Source organism: Alnus glutinosa, chromosome 12 (assembly GCF_958979055.1).
Source record: "Alnus glutinosa chromosome 12, dhAlnGlut1.1, whole genome shotgun sequence".
Classification (NCBI taxonomy): domain Eukaryota; kingdom Viridiplantae; phylum Streptophyta; class Magnoliopsida; order Fagales; family Betulaceae; genus Alnus; species Alnus glutinosa.
In genome coordinates this window covers 23738893-23756113 of record NC_084897.1, presented here as the reverse complement: position 1 = coordinate 23756113, position 17221 = coordinate 23738893, and the positions used below count along the sequence as shown (strand labels likewise).

The window sequence follows — 17221 nt, the reverse complement described above, 5'->3', positions numbered from 1 at the left end:
TTTTAAATCACTGCCTTTTGAGTCTTTAAATCTAAGATTTTGGTGTCTTATTCAATTTTTTCCAAGGTCCTACAGTTTATCTTTAAGGTAACAAATTAATGGAGTTTGATGGGAATCTCATTGGTCAAATGGGTCTTTGAATTGGTAAGCTTGTCATGTAACTTATACAGTTTTCTTTTTTCAAGTTCATTCATGTATATGGATATATAATTTTTTACACTTTTCTTGGTATATATTGTTTAATTTTTACAGGGAATTGAGTATTACAATACATTTGTCAATGGATATGACATGGATTCTTTCCACTGCTTATTTGGTAAGCCCTTATTTAATTTTTTTTTTAAAAAAAAAAAAGAAAAAGAAGCTAAAAAACTGACTTAAAAGTCCACAAATAAAAAACGGTTATCAATCGCCAGTTATAGGATTTAATAATCGCAAATTGCCGGTTATAAAATAATTACTAACCGCCTAAGCGAAGTGATTGTGGTTGTTAAAATTCAACAACTGCCTTAAGCTGCTATAGTTATCAGTTATAGTTAATAACCACTAATTGCAACCGCTTGTACAACCCTAGACTATGTATGACAAAATAAATTAAAATAATGCATATCACATTAGCACGTCTAGTTATATTTTATGGAAATATGTTATTTGCACAATAATGCTTATGTGTCCAACAATTTTTAAAAATATATATATATATTTTGAACACGCCAGCGTTATTATGCATCTACCATATTTCCATTTTATGAGTGGGTGGTCTTGGGACGTGTGAGATATTGGGATTTGGTGGTATTCGTTTCAAGTTCGTTTATCCAGGACCCACGTCTCACGTGGCATTTTTATTTTTATTAAAAAAAGTCCAAAAACTTGTCTAAACATACTTGCGTACCATTCTCTCTCAAATTTCAAACTTCTCAAAAATATTTCCCTCCATATAAATGTGGAGCTAGCATTTGAAATTTGGAAGAGTAATTTTTTTTTTTAAAATAAATAAATAAATTTGGAGGGGTGCCTGTGCATGGCTGCGGTGGGGGTGGCCGATTTTAGTGGTCAGCCCTTGGTGGAGGCTGCGGCCACCCCGACAAGTGGTAAAGGCCACTCCCAAATGGGTGGCTGCCCCTTTGTTTTTGTTTTATTTATTTATTTTTAAAACAAATATTTTTATTTTTATTAGATTTTTTATTTTTTATTGTAATGGACACGTGTTAGCTTCCTATGGGGTGTGATGTGACTGACTAATGGAATCTGTTAACCTAGTGGATATAAAATTAATTCAGGGAGTGATTTGTAATTATTGTTTACCACGAGAATTTTTCATGAACTTTTTAAACCACAATAAGTGAAAAATAATTATGACCAACTCCAAGGACCAACGGTGCAATTATTATTATTCTTTTAAGCTTACCATTTATTAAATGTAGAAAAATTTCTTAAAAGATTTAAAGAAACACCAAATTAACCAAAATTTGTAACTTAAATTTAGGAAAGCAAATATGGTTCCTTAACATTGTTTTAATATAAAAAAACTTTTTTTTTCTCAAACATTTATTTTAAACAATATTTAAAAGGTTTATTTTTTCTTATTATTTAATTTAAATAATATTTAAATTATATAAGAAAATGATAAGAGAAGTTATTGGAGAATTTATTTGAAAAGTAAAAAAATTTCCAACGTTTAAGAAATATCTTAAAAAAATGGGTTAAATACCCCATTGATACTTGAGTTTTAAGTGTTTTTAAATTTAGTATCTCGGTTTTGTTTTGTATCATAGGTGGTATCTGAATTAAGAGTAAAAACTCATTTCGTATTTCTGTTAGATTTTCCATCTAATTTTTAACGGCTTGTCACGTGTTAACCAATAAAGTTGACATGTGTCATTATATATATAAAATAATTAAAAATAATAAAATAATAATTTAAAAAAAAATTGAAAAAAAAAAAGAAGAGAAATAAGAGGGGTGGCTCTTGGCCGGTCGGGGAGGGGGTGGTTCATGGGCAAACCCTCAATTTTTTTTTTCTTTTTTAGAGTTTTGGCCCTTGAGGGTGGCCACCAAAATCCTTGTATTTTTATTTTTTCATGGGGTGACTGAACCAGCATATGGGAGATGGTTTGGCCACCCCCAGACCAGCCAAGAGGAGCCACCCCTCTTCTTCTTTTTTTTCATTCTTTTAATTATTTTTTAAAGATTTTTTATTTTTTATATAGTGTCACATGTCAACCTCAGTAGTTGACACGTGGCGAACCATTAAAATTTAAATGGAAAACCTAATAAAATTATTAAATAAGTTTTTACCTCTAATTCAGGCACCACTTATAATACAAAATAATACTGAGGTACTGAATTTAACGGCACTTAAAACTCAAATACCAATAAATTATTTAACCCTTAAAAAAAAAAAAAAAATTGGTGCCAGTACTTTTATATGTGCCTGGTGGTCACCACATTCACCGCCATACAAATTTATAAAGAAGCCATTCAAGCCATCGTAAAAGCATTTGACGTATAGCTGCGAGCCGGCAACATCCAGCCGCCTTCATTTGTCGCCATTACAGCATCAACCGTCGCCTTTAGACGCACGCTTGGTAGCAACATTTCTCTTGCGTCAAGTGTTTTTCTTAAGGCGAGTGTTACTACCGTTACGAGTTATTACAACACGAAGACCAATTTTTCAGAACTTTCCAGTGACGCGTTTTTAACCTTCGTTGCAAAAACAACAATCAACACGAACTCTCTCTCTCTCTCTCTCTCTCTCTCTCTCTCTCTCTCTCTTCGTGAATGTGAAGCTGTGAGAAATGTTAACGGTGACTTCGCTAAATGCAGCGATCCCTTCGCATCCTCGTCTTCCTTACCCAAGCACAACGTACTGGAAACCTGTTAAAGCTCGAGCTGTTTGTTGCTTGAGGTAAATTCCTCTTGACCAACAATTCTGGGATTTGGTTCAATGTTCTAAGCTATGAATCCTGACGTTTTAAACCCTGATTTCTGTTAGTTGTTGAGAATTTTGGCTGAAGGCCATTTTCCTGTTCTTAGATTCTATCCTTTAGGGCCTGTTTGGAATCTAATAATTTAAAAGTGCTCTTAAACACACACTGAGTGGCGTTCAATACGGTCACTCTTCCTCTTTGAAGTTTTGGTGGATGCCACCATTGCTTTACGCAACGAAGAAGGAAATTCTGTAGCTGTTAACCTCTTAATAGTATTTTAAGTAATTGATCCTATCTATGGCATTAAGATTTCCAGGCAGAGTCCTCCATTTTTTCATTTGCTGTTTGCCGACGACTTGATGCTCTTTGCTGGGGCAAATGCCTCGAAAGCTTCCACCATCCTAAGTTGTCTTAGTAAGTACCCAGCTTGGTTCGGGCAAAAGGACAACATCTCTAAATCTTCAAATTATCTCAGCAAAAATTGTAATTTTTCATTCCCTCCTCTATTAACTCTAACCTTAGTCTTCGTCAAGTATCACCTAAAGCCAAAATATTTGGGGCTTCCCCTCTTTTTTCATCATAATAAGAACCAATCTTTGATGACATAAAGGCCAAAATCCTTAACAGAATTTCGGGATGGAAAGCTGCTGCTCTCTCAAGCAGCTCGGACCACTCTAATCAAAACAGTAGCCAATGCCATTCCGAGCTATACCATGTCCCTTTCCTTTTTGCCTAAATCTCTCTACCATGATATTGACTCTTCTCTCAGAAGGCTTTGGTGGGTTTTGCCCAGTCTAAGAAGCACAACCTCACTTTGATCGGTTGGAATAAAATTTGTACTCCCAAGTCCTTGGGAGGTCTCGGGCTGAGGACTATGGAATGCCAAAATAGATATTTACTTGCAAAGTTGTGTTGGAAGCTCCTGACAAATCAAAACTTCTTGTGGGTAATTCTCTGAAAGCAAAGTATCTTCAAAGAGAGGAATTTCTTCATGCTTCTGTCTCCCCTACCGCTTCCTGGCTATGGAAAGGTATTTAACGTTGTTAGATTAGTGGTGGAAAAAGGAGTCTGCTGGGCTATTTCTAGTGGTGTTAGTTTGAACACTTGGAACTCTCCTTGGGTTCTCCCACTTTACCTGGTTTTAAGCCTAGCCCTAACTCCAACCTCTTAAACCCTCCTGATTTGAACATTGCAGACCTTATCTCCCCTTCCCATAGATTCTGGAACTCCCCCATCATAAATAGCCTTTTTGACAGTACCTCGGCCCTACAAATCCTCAACATCCACCTCCCCTAATCTCCTTCCTTGGATCGGTGGATCTGAACCCCCTTTCCACCCAACCAATTCTCTGTAAAATCTGCCAATGAAGTGGAAAATCTTGGCCATTTCGCTAGCCATTCTCCTCTTAGCCCTGCAGATTAGACATGTATGTGGAGTTTGAAGAGATGAAACATCTTTTATGGAGTTTGGTGGGTTGTTTTGTATCTTAGTTGGGTTCTATTGTAGTTTGATTTGGGGTTTTTCTTCGATTTCGGGGGTTTAGGTTTTGTTGGGTTTTTGCGGGTTAGCTTTGGTTTTTTCTGTATATACTTCTTGTATACCTAGGGGTGCCTTACGCTTTCATTTATAAAGTCTTCTTACTTATCAAAAAAAAAAAAAAAAAACATTCTCCGGGTGAGGACCAGTATTTTCAGGTTTTTCCCTTCTAAGGATCCTGAAATCTGTTCTTGCCCCTTCTGTAATGGCTCCCTGGAATCTTCCCACCACATTTTCTTGGACTGCTCATTTGCCAGGTCCATTTCACAATACCAACTGGCCTCTGAACACATCAGTTTTTGCTTCTCAGCCAATCTCCTTCTCGGCATTCCCAAAAGAGCAGTTTAGAAGTTTCAAATTTCAGCCCTGGTTACTCTAGACCAAATTTGGTTTGTTAGGAACAATCTTGTTTATGAAACAATTGAGCTCAATCAATCCTCCACTCTGAAGTACATCCTCTCTACATTGAAAGCCAATATTACTGCTTAGAGAGAAATCCCCTCTTCCTCTGAAGATTGGACTCCTCCACCTAGCGGCTTGCTTAAGGCAAACTTTGATGTGGCTATCCGCCCAAATTTTGCTGTAGCTGCTGCTATTTTTAGTGACCATGAAGGTAACATCATTGCTGCCTCCTCCAAGTCTCCCCCATTTGGAAGCCTCAGCTGGGGAGGCTCAGGCAGGCCTCCTTGTTGTCAATTTGGCTTTGTTCAATGGTTGCTCCTCTCACTTTCTTGAAGGGGATTCTTTGTTGACTATTTTAGCCATCAACAAAGCACACCTGTTCACTGATTGGTTCTGTGACTCCTGTGCTCCCATTATTTCTGATATTCATTAGTAGCTGCTCCTTCTGAAGAAGAGGATTGCGTTGAAGACTTTTAGTTGTGCCAACTTTCGTGCACACCAAGTTGCCAAATGGACCGCTTCCCACGTTTGTTTGGAAACATTCCCACACATTCCCCTTTTCTCTCTTACATTAGAATTAGGAGTGGCAATGACCTTTCTATGTAGTCAGTAGTTTTCCCTTTCCTTTGTATTGATTAGAAATAAAAAAAAGAAGTAATTTATCCTATTTTTCAGGAGTAACGGGGATGCCAATGGCTTATATAATAAAGCCTCACCAAATGTGGAGTGAGTTTTCATTTTTCCCTTTTCAACTCTTTCTCTTTCAAAAAAAGGGGGAAAAATGCACCAACAAGTTTGATATTTATGAATTACAGGTCAGAAGGCCATGATAATGTGAAGATGACTCAGGTAGGCAGTGCTTGCTCCAAGAAAAATGCTTTGGGTACTATAGCGACAACCTCCTTATAAATTGACGTGGTACTACAACGACAACCTCCTAACAAATTGACGTAGCAGTTCACATATCACGTTTACGGTAGTCACAATCAAATTTATTTGTTTAGTGGCTGGCGTGATAAGTGTCACGCGGATTGCCACGTGACACGTCAATTTGTAAGGGACGTAGAGTAAATTTGTAGTATCCTTAGCAGTACTCTTACACCAAATATGACTTGATGGGTTTCTTTCTATATGGGATGTATTTTTTATGCTTAGGATTTTGTTGTTTGCTCATTGCTTATTGGAACTATTTCAGCCTTCAAATGAGGAAATGGAAGTGAAAAAGGGTGATATTTGGCGACTCTTCAGAGAAGCTCAGCAGAGTAAGTCCTCATTTGACTATTTTTTTTATTCTTTTTTGGGTTCTTGTAAATTTTTATGTGTATTCTGATGTGTTTTTTTTTTATTTTAAAAAAATGATATTCAGACATATTGTACTTGAACAAACAACGTCTCGTGGCCATACAGGAGCTGAACAAAGCAAATAAAGAGAAACAATTGTTGGTTGCTAGGATAAAGCATTTGGAAGCAGAAAAGCAGGCTGGTGTTGGAAAAGGTAAAAGGTGATGGTACCTTGGCCTGACATGGCTGAAGCAGTGAATCATTACTTTTTTAGCCCAATGTAGATTTTTACTCGTGTTATGGTTTTATTCTTTCTTTCGTGCATTTCCAACAATTATCTGGCGTTTTACTTCAAAAGCTGGGTATTGCATTCATCATATTGGATAAATTAGTAGTGATCACAAATAATTGATTGATTTGTTCTTAAAATAATTGTGTGTAAATGTTTTGCTAGTACCAAAAAATATGTTGTCTTTGGAACATCTTTGTTATCTGTGTCTGTATACCAGTTATGATAGGTTGCACATGTAACAGTGTTCTTCATATTTTGCCTTTAGTTTGAGAAATACAAATGCAATGTTCTCTGCTCATTTTCTTTTGATTTCAGTACTTATTCATTCTCCAACAAAGGAAATATATTATCAAAATTTGGAATGTGTTTGAATTGAAAATTGATTTCCCTCGGTGTCCTACCTAAACCAGATAAGGTATCAATTTGTTGGGAGTTGCTGCTTCGACTAGACTCAATGGTCCTCACTGGCATGATTAGCACTCGGGAGACATCTGATTTGAGAAGGCTGGTCATGGATCACGTGGTTGGTGTGGCTGATGTTTCTAATGATATCCTGCAGAAAAATGATGCTGAGCTTCTAGCAGAACTCCGCCACTTCTCAGATAGAAGCAAAAAGTACAAATGCCTACTAGATGTTGGAACACTTTTTTCTTGAACAGTTGAGGATGAACTATGGGCATTCGGTATTTCCTACGTCACACGCACACACAACACAGACATGCATAGTAGCACATACATAGAGAGATATGTATATATGAATGAACAGATGCATGCATGCATGCATGCATGTATGTGTGTGTGTGTGTATATATATATGTAATTATGCGTGGGATATTGACTTGTAAGTAAATATTCTTTCCTTTAGTATGTTTAAAGATAACTACTAAGTTATCATATAATTGGAAGTGTAGATTTATTGTGAATTTTTTTCTTTTCACATGCTAAGGAAAGTATTCCCTCAGTTATTCCACGTATGTAGATATTTATATGAATATCTCGTCTTTTCTATTTGCAATGTATCCTCTTTGTATATCTGTCTCCAGTATTATGATTGAACTGTAGTGAATATTTACATGGTAAACACATATGTCGACTGAAATATAGAAACATAAATGGTTGGGATTCTCGCATATCAAAAAAAGAAAAAGGAAAAAGTAAATGGTTGGGATGCCTTGCAACAACCTTGGCATACTTCAGTTATGATGTAGTCCCATAAAAGTGTGGTTCATGCATATTATATAATTTCATGAATTGATAACCCCATTCAATTGGCGGCTGAGTTACATTTCCCTTGAAGATCATAAATTTTGGTCTAAATGTAATTTTCTTATATCATCTTGTTATATTTCTTCTTTTCTTATCTTTGCTTTTTATTTTAATTTTTCCAATCTTCCAGAAGTTTTTCTCTGTTCTGACAATCATGTTCTGTATCATTTTCTATCAGGACTGGTTTTCGCATTGTCCACATTTGCACTGAGATGGAACCTTTGGTCTCTGTTGGATCTTTGGCATCATATGTGACAGGCTTATCTTGTGCATTACAAAGAAAGGGACACTTGGTGGAGGTTATTCTACCAAAGTAATTAAGGGACATTTTCTTTAATGTTCATTCTCTATCAGATTGCTTGTGGATGGAATTATGGGAGGTCTAGATCTCTTTTTCATGCTCATTTAGAAACCGTATGAATGCTATAACAACACTCTGTTTGGATTTGAGAAATAATGAAGGAAAGAGAAAGGAAACACTTAAACATTGTATTTTTATCCTAGGTGACATGGTGGGTTGGTCTTTCACTTGATATTTCTTTGAATTTGTTAAAATTTACTATAACCTGCTCTAAGTAATTTTTGAATTTGCTTTTAATCATTCTAATGTAATAACTCCCTGTCTTTCATCTCTAGCACTTATCTTTCTGTTGTTGGTCCCACGTGTCTAGCTTGTGCATCCAAGAAGTGCTTTAGAAAAGATGCAAACTTGTTATCATGCCTTTCCTTTTATCTTTTTTTCCCCTCTCTTTGTTTTTGGGGTTAAAGCCAAATGGATCTCTGTGTTTTTATGAACTTCGGCTGATGTTCATAAGTTGATGTGTCGCAGAGAAAAGTAAAACCATAAGAGATGATTCCTGTTAAAAAAAAATTCTGACAGGAGTACCCAAGTTTTGGTGTAGCCAGGGCAACCTCTTAGGTTTCCGTTCCCTAGTTGGGCTACCAATGACCTTCGTTAGGTCTTTTGTGAGCTGTGGAAGCTGGATGAGAACTGGGAAACTGAGGCAAGAGACTTTTGAGCGTCTGGAGAATCACATAGATAAGTTCTCTGGAGGATCTAAGAGCTCCAGCTGAACTTGTAGTAGCAGATTATAGTCTGTAGGAGCTTATTTAGGCTAAAACCAACATGATACAATGGAATTTCTCCCCCTTTTCTGCTAAGCAACAAGGCATAATGCTTCGGAAATCTTTTTATATGTAAAACTTGCAAACCTCACCTCCCCCGCCTAATATGACATCGCATTGTTTTTTTTTTTGGGGGGACAATCCTCTGTGTTTGCTTCTTGATAAAAAATGAATGAACAATTTATATGATTTACTGTAGAGGAAAGATAATATCACCTGTGTATAGTGCTCAAAATAAAGTGCATCAAATGAAAGGATTTTACTTGATATACTTTTCCCATCAAGTTTTGATTCCAAGTTGGATAGCAAGTCTGAAGTTTCTCATTTGTTTAAAAGGAATCTATTGTAAATAGGTACACGATTATGGACCTAGATGAAGTGCAAGGGCTGCGAGAAATTGAGACACAGTATTATTCGTATTTTAATGGTCAACTACATGGAAACAAAATTTGGACTGGGTGAGGTTGTGTTTCTATATACTGCATTTTTAAATTGAGTTGTTGATCAACATCAATTATACTTTGGTGGTACTAATTTAGGAAGGAAAAACGATGGATTCGGTCAGAAACTGTGTTTTACATTGTGCCTATTGATTATTTAGACTCTTCTTAATGTTTTGTACTCATTCTACAGTGTTGTACATGGCATCGGAGTCTCTTTTATTCAACCTCTGTACTACTCATCATTTTTCAACCGTGAGAAGGTATATGGCTACTCAGATGACTTTGAACGGTCAGTAAATTATTCTATAACTTATTTATTAGCTATCTGGTTTACTGTTAGATTGTTGATACTAGATGTTGCTTGTGACAATCAAAGCACAAAATACCCTCATGTAAAGATCAGCGAGCATTAGAGAGTAGAGACGATCTTTGTGTTTGAGTTAATTAAACATAAAACACCAAATTGTTAAGTGCACAGGCTTAAGTTTGAGTTGCTTGATTTTGGTAGATCCTATAGGATAGAAGGCAAGCCCTAGTCTGATACGAGTCCGATTCTACCAAGATTCAATATGAAAATAATTGCAAAGAAAGAAGTCTGACAATTTATTACAATTTTAAGTTTAAAATGCAGTGTACTCTTTGAATTGACATATGGATGAACGATGAGCAAGAGTTGACTGGACAAATGCTAGAGAAAGAAGTTACTAAGTAAATATCCTTTAAGTAACTATTATATGCTCCATGGCAAACCCATGATTTCACCTCTTTCTAATTGGGAATGTAGTTTCTGGAACCTTGCGACTTTTCTGTTCCTGGGCACCAGCTGTGTTGCCCTGGTAAACTTTGTCAAGGGCAGTTTTACAATCCCGACTCTGGGCCTGCCCTTTTTCCAGATTTTCCATTACGCTAATTAAATGCTGGAAATCTCTATACTATGTCAATCCAATCTCCATAGGTGATGCCTCTTAAACAGTGTGGATAAGAGTTTTCATGGATCATCGCTTCCATATAACTCAAAATAATAAGAACCTGGACTTCTTCTTCTTCTTCTTCTTCTTTTTTTAAGAAAAAAAATCTTATTTGTATCAAAGTTGTATTCTTAAACAGAAGCAGGATCCCCTAATTGTGGCCTTCAACCAGGGGAAAACACAAGAAAGGACGCCTGTAGAGTCAGTTGTAATGGCACTTCACTCACTTTGGATCAGATACACCAAATTTTATGATGCCAATATGTTGATTAGGGCCTTTAGTTTTATGATAGTGATAGATCTGTTCTTAAAAATTTCATTTGCAGTGGCCTATCTATTTGATGCCTTCAGGTTTACCTATTTCTCTCGTGCTTCATTGGACTATATTGTAAAATCTGGAAAGCAGCCTGATGTGTTACACATACACAACTGGGAGACTTCTATTGTTGGGCCTCTTTTCTGGGATATATTTGTTAAACAGGTGCAATTTGAAACTGCTTTTCTTTTGTCATGTTGAATAATTTGAGTACTTGTGTTGGATTACTCATTTTCATTATTCTTTGTTTTTTTTCCCCTGGTTGTATCAGTATAATGTGATGTTCGCACCTTAGAAGTCAGTTTTGCTTTGTGTTGCTTTATGAAGACAATTTATCTTAGTTTTTCCCCACAATCTTCAAAAAAATATTTATCCTAAAAGAGAAAAGGAATATAATAATTTGGTAAAGTTACTCTAGTGAACCATCATGCTAATTGCAGTATAGATAAGACTCCGTAAGAGAAAGAGGAGCAACATGTGTACACTTCTGCAGGTGCTTTGCTTGGACGGAATGGAGCCATTTTTCAAGCCTCCTTTCTCAAGTGTAATGAGTGAGGAAGCATTCTTAGTGTGTGAAAGAAAAGGAAAGCAATGGGTAGCTGGATAGATGGAACTACTTTAATAGGTTTTGAGAGTTAAAATTATCATATCCGCTCCATGGCCTCTCACAGTTGAACTCTTGATGAAATTATTCATCATGACCTAGTAGTCATATGAATTCATGAATGGGCTATAAGCAGAATTTGGGCAATTGGAACTCGTATTGATAACTGTGAAGTTCGGTCTTTAAGCTTAGACTTTGTTTAGAAAAGGATTTATTTTCATATCACTAATTCCTTTTATGCTGAGGTGAAGCTTTGTAAGGCTGATTTTTGGTTTTGCATAACATGCGACAGTTGATTTCTTTCACATCATTTTAGTTTTGTTTCACTATATATAAATATTTTGTGGGAATCATTCTCACAAGTAGAAGTGTTCTCGCTTGTATATACAGGGACTTGGGGCTACTAGAGTATTATTGACATGCCATGACTTTGATTTACAGGCAAGTTTCTTTATTGTTGACCTCTCCTGCTTGGAGTTTTCCAGTGAATCCTTTCAAGCTTGACATTATATGATTTTCTGTGTGTTTAATAACTCAGCATCTTCAGCAACCGGATAAACTTTCACTATGTGGATTGGATCCTCCTAGACTTCACCGTCCTGATCGTTTGCAAGATAACACTAAGACACATCTTGTCAACATTTTGAAGGTGTGCTCTATTGCCTGTTAAAGCTTCCTCTTTATTTTTACACACTGTCAATCACAAATATTGCCGAAATTCTTTGTTTGGCAAAAAAAATTCAATATATTCTCTGCTTTGAGCATTTATATTATGATGTACTATCCCTCATTGCAAAATCTCTGAAGCTTCTTGCTTCTTTTGGCTGTCTGGAATACTCAAATTTTCGAGTCTATACAAATTTGCAGGGTGGAGTTGTTTACTCTAATAAGGTTGTGATAATGTCATCCATACACTCAAAAGGCAGGATCATTCGTAGTTTTAGTCATGGATTGGAACATACCTTAAGCATCCACAAGTAAGTAACTTATCAAAACAAAAAAAAAAGGCATCCACAAGTAACGCTTGTTCTTTGTTCCTGAATTTGGATAATACATTATTCTGTCTTCTGCAATGCTTTGTTTCTGTTAATTCGCCCCCTCCTTCATGCAAACTAAAGCGGTGCAAGAAGTTCTTGGTGTAACAAACTTAATGGCCAAATAGCATTGTAACACCCCGGTCCCATATTGGGAAGAGATGAATAGTTCACAGAATGAGTAGTTTATAAAGATACTCATGGGTGTTAAGTCCCACATTGCCTAGTTACTAGGTGAAACTGGGCTTTATAATGGATTCTTGGAAAAGCTTCAAATTGACTAGTCCTTTTGGGGTGATAGCGCAGATGTGGCTAGCGCTTTTCCTTGGGTCGTTACAAATGGTGTCAGAGCCAGGTAGTAACGCCAGGTCATGTGGCACTAGAGCACTACATGACATGACCCTGACGGGGACGTCAGGGGTTTAAGGGGGGGAGTTTGTAACACCCCGGTTCCATATTGGGAAGAGATGAATAGTTCACAGAGTGAGTAGTTTATAAAGATACTCATGGGTGTTAAGTCCCACATTGCCTAGTTACTAGGTGAAACTGGACTTTATAATGGATTCTTGGAAAAGCTTCAAATTGACTAGTCCTTTTGGGGTGATAGCGCAGATGTGGCTAGCGATTTTCCTTGGGTCGTTACAAGCATAGGGCACACCTTTCTTCTAGCCAATTTTTTTTTTTTTTTTTTTTCATTTTTTTTTAAATAATACTGTATTCTTTTTTTCCTCCTTTACCTTCTTGCCTGGTATCTTTGAGAATGGTACCTTCTTATGCTATTTTTTTTTTTTTATTTCTCCCCTATATTTGCAGGGACAAGTTGGTTATTGCTCCCTGCGGATTTGACAACTCCATTTGGGATCCTTCCAAGGACAATTTTCTTCCAGAAAACTATAGTGTGAAGGATATGAAAGGGAAAGTTGTTTGCAGAGTTGCGTTACAACATCACCTGGCGTTATCCAACAATGCTTCTGCTGTTCTTGTAACTTTTTTAACTGGGGTTACTTTTGAACTTTATTGCTTTCTGCATCTTGAGAAATTAATTTTTCCTAAATTGTAAGACGGTAACCTAAGTGGCTGTGGGGGGACACTGCTGATGAAACAAAATCTTATCAAGTGTGAATCTTCTACAAGAAAATTTGAGACCTTAAGGTGAATATGGGATATGTACTGTTTCCAGGAAATGGATGTCTCTCTTTGTAGAAGAGTTTGTGTATGTAAGAAGCATTATATGGATAGAGGGTTGTCTGCTGTTTAGATATTTGTTTGACTATATTATGTATGGCTACTAGGATGTTACCATTATGCACGCATTAATATGTATGTATATGTGCATGCATTTGTGTGTCTATATAGCAGGTCTACTTGCTTTGAACTTGGCACAACCAAATCTTTACTTAGAATATTTTGTGTACAAAGTAGGTAACATGTCTATTTCAAATGTTCATTTTTGCCACTAGCTTTGCAGAGTTAATCGTTTCTATAATTATTGTGGAGATTTGATGAACCTGGACCTTACATGTAAATGGACCTCAAATCATGTGTGTCCCACATAATGAAATGGTCCAGGTCTGTTCATTTCAGAGAATGTAGCAGAACTAATTGCAGGTAATATTGTCTCAGCTCTGAAATCCAATGATATGACTCTAATACTCCAGTGGAATAAATTGCTTAGCCATAACGTGAACTGAACCTAACATTCAATAAGAAAAAAAATGTTTCATTGGTTTTCTTTACAATAAAACGAGGCTGAAGAATTTACCCATTTTCCATATACATGATGGTTAACAGAAGTAATTATTTCAGCTGAGGTTGAAAAATGCATCCTTGCGCTATAATGCATGTGGAATTTGAATATCTGTATTGTAATAGTGTTCTTCTATGTCACTTCTTATGTATTTAATGTTTTTCTGTACATCTTCATGTATTTTGAAAAGGTTAGTCATTGTAAGGACCATTAGGTGTGTCCTTCTTGGTCTTTAGGTGGTTGGCAAATTGGGATGTTCTACTTCATTTCTCTTCATTTTAACGAACATGTGTTCCATAATTTTATTATTTTCTTTCTAATCTTTAATGGAATGTCCACTGAAGTTAGGGTGTGATGTTTTATCAGGTTGGATGCATCATCGCTGAAGTATCAGATATTGATCTGGGGAACCTGAAGGCAGTTGTTCGGCATGCAACCAGGAGAGGTGTCCAGGTGGTTGTCTCTATTAGAGTTTGTGGTTACATTTTTTCCTAAGAAAATTGGCTTAGTAGCTAAATTTTACTAAAATCCCTTACCAGCTGATGTGGTAGTGTAGTTTTTATTTTCATCACAGCTAAGTCACCATTCGTTGATAGTAGGGGAAATGTAATGCGCCACATTAGTTGGTAAAAACTGTGGATATATACCTGGCTTCTAAGTTTACTCTTCTTCCAGTGGACTTCTCATTAATCAGATTGTTAAGTGGTTTCCTACAGTTTATCTTCATGGATATTAGCAAAAATTCAAGCAAAGATAGGGTGCTGGAATCTATCCAAGAGCTCCTTAAGGTGCAGGCCTTACTGCCTTTTTTTCCTCGCCTTTGACATCCTGCAACAAGTTATTCATATACACAAATTTGGAACAGAGATAAAAAAAACATCAAAGAGTACTGCATTTGTATTCAAAGTTTTCTTGCTTTTAGCTAAATTCCCATCATCCTAAACATTCAAGCTAACAATTTTTTGTTACGTTCCTAAGCTGCATGTTATTTAATTCAATGACAGATAATAATTTGTTTGATGAGCTTCATGCTATAATAAGTTGATAAATTCACTTATCAAAAAAAAATAAGTTGATAACCTATATATGTTTTCTTCCAATTACTCAGGATGAAAATGTGAGATTCATAAACGGACTTGATGAAGCACTATCACATTTAGTCTTTGCAGGATCTGACATTATCATGTGCCAATCTTTTCATGATCCTATGCTCCAAGTGCCAGTAAATTCTCTCTCTCTTACTACGAATTTTTTGAAGAGATCTCATACCAACATAAATACATGCATAAATCCTGTTCGTTACATGGATCTCTTCTTCAAGTGCATATTTTCGCTACTTGGGTTGGATACATGAATTTCCTCTTTCACTACACGCATACTGATTTATCTAGGGCTATGTGCTCTTATGATTCTAATCCTTTCTCTGTCTAAACATGTGTTCTGTCTTAGACTATCTCTAGTGCTCGTAGTGCCATTACCTTGTATTGGATCACTTCTCAGTTCTGCGTGCAGTTGTTGGTCGTCTATATGCCTGGCTGAATTATCATAGAGAACTATCCCATGTTATAAATTTGCTGCTGCTTCCACAACTTCTTGTATGACAACTTGGTCATGTGCACACACTTGTGCATGAAGTTTCTATAAATGTAATGGAGTATTCTACAAAATGTTGTTTCCTGGTTGATTTTTTTTTTTGTTATTTGAAAAATGTAGCTCAAGGCTTTAAAATATGGAGCTGCTCCAATTGCAGTAACCTCCACTGATAATACATTCAGGTAACTCTTTATTTTTCTTTTACGTAGAAAAGTAGATTACTCAGTTGTCTTTTTCCTCTGAACTCATTAGAAAAAGAAAATTTCATGCCTCTGTACAATGACTGGACAGGCACTTTGTAGATCATAACTATGAGAGCACAAAATTCTCCCAGTTCATCAGTTCTGGCTTTGGAAGACTGTCCTTAAGCCAAGCCCTGGATGAAATTGTATGAATACACTTATGTGATTGTGAAGTTCCTTTTTTCTTTTCTTTTTCTCCTCTGGTTTGATTCTGCAGTCGATGGAGGAAACTAATTATGGATGAAAATGTTTTGTTTGGGTTAAGGGTACTAAAGTTTTTGAGCTTCTTTGTCTTGTTTGTGTGTAGGAGAACAACCCATCAAGATGGAAGCAAAAAATAATGGACGCAATGGCAATGGACTTTTCCTGGGAGGCAGAGTGCTATGACGTGCATGCTTCTGCCTACGCAGCCATAAAGAATTTGTGAAGCAGGACGTTATGTATATGTTAGCGCGTGTTACATCGAGGATCGAGCATATTACAAGAGTTAGCAGTAAGGAATTGAACAAAAAGATCCCTTCCGGTTTCCCCCTTAATGCTGCGAAACAAATAAAAAAAAAAAAAAAAAATCAAATAAAAGTTTATATAAATTGAAAGAAGTTTAAACTTCAATAGAATGACAAAGAACATATATTCCACGTGTGACAACACTTTCACATAATTATGTATTTTCGTAACATTCATTTGTAATAAAACTTTTTTTATTTATTGAAAAATTACAAGCCTACCGATCTTGAATCCTCTTCTCTAGGGGTAGGCAAAATATCCTATTATTGCCTACCGACCGTCATCTACTGCCTACTGTCTTTACCGACTTTCGGTGGTCAGTTAGTCAGAGTAAAAAATTTATACCGACGTCGGTTCGATTCAGTTAATCGGTATAGGTGTTATTTTGTCGGTTAACCAAGCCGAACCTAGATCGAGCTGAAGCATGGGAGACAACATTGTTTTACTTAGTAGATGTGTGGATTTTTTGTTCAAGTTGATGAAAGGATGAAGACGAAAAAGAGAGAGAAAGAGAGAGAGGAGAAAAGGTAATTAAATGGGCGTTAGTAGTTATAAAATTTTCGGCTTTACTTGTTTGGCAAAAAAAAAAAAAAAAAACAACATTTGGTCCCCAAAAAAAACCCATTTTGTAAGGAAATAAGTCCTATTTCCCATTACATGTGAGATGCGAAAAATTAAGAAGACAAGGGAAAAAATAAATCACTTATAAATGACACAGATTTAAGTGGTTCCCTCAAATTGAGGTACATCCATTATAGGAGACGTAAAAAAAATTCACTATTAAAATAATTACATGAAAAAAAATCACTCAAATATCCAATACATCTAAATTTTCCTCTCACTCTAGAAAAGAAAATCAAAGAAACCTCTTTTTGTGTATCGCTGTACAGCAGATTTAAGAAGAGAGAAACTCCTCTTTCTTTTTGCTTTTTTTC

The 17221-nt window shown here is 36.2% G+C and overlaps 1 protein-coding gene across 5 annotated transcripts; it reads left to right on the top strand.

Moving 5' to 3' along the window:
* The first annotated feature begins 2662 nt into the window (after positions 1-2662).
* LOC133851558 (probable starch synthase 4, chloroplastic/amyloplastic) lies at positions 2663-16495 on the top strand. Of its 5 annotated transcripts, none has more exons than XM_062288008.1 (20): positions 2668-2908; positions 5544-5594; positions 5684-5717; positions 6064-6130; positions 6235-6363; positions 6852-7056; positions 7886-8020; positions 9186-9290; positions 9466-9564; positions 10595-10724; positions 11554-11604; positions 11702-11812; positions 12031-12140; positions 13011-13179; positions 14311-14397; positions 14661-14732; positions 15053-15166; positions 15658-15719; positions 15829-15925; positions 16087-16495. In XM_062288008.1, the coding sequence occupies exons 1-20, from the start codon at positions 2799-2801 to the stop codon at positions 16204-16206; spliced, it is 2058 nt and encodes a 685-aa protein (XP_062143992.1). In that variant the 5' UTR covers positions 2668-2798; the 3' UTR covers positions 16207-16495. The 5 variants fall into 5 exon arrangements, with proteins under 5 accessions (XP_062143995.1, XP_062143994.1, XP_062143992.1 ...); XM_062288009.1 differs by lacking the exon at positions 2668-2908 and adding an exon at positions 3073-3960; XM_062288011.1 differs by lacking the exon at positions 15053-15166 and having other exon boundaries at positions 2663-2908.
* Positions 16496-17221: the final 726 nt, after the last annotated feature.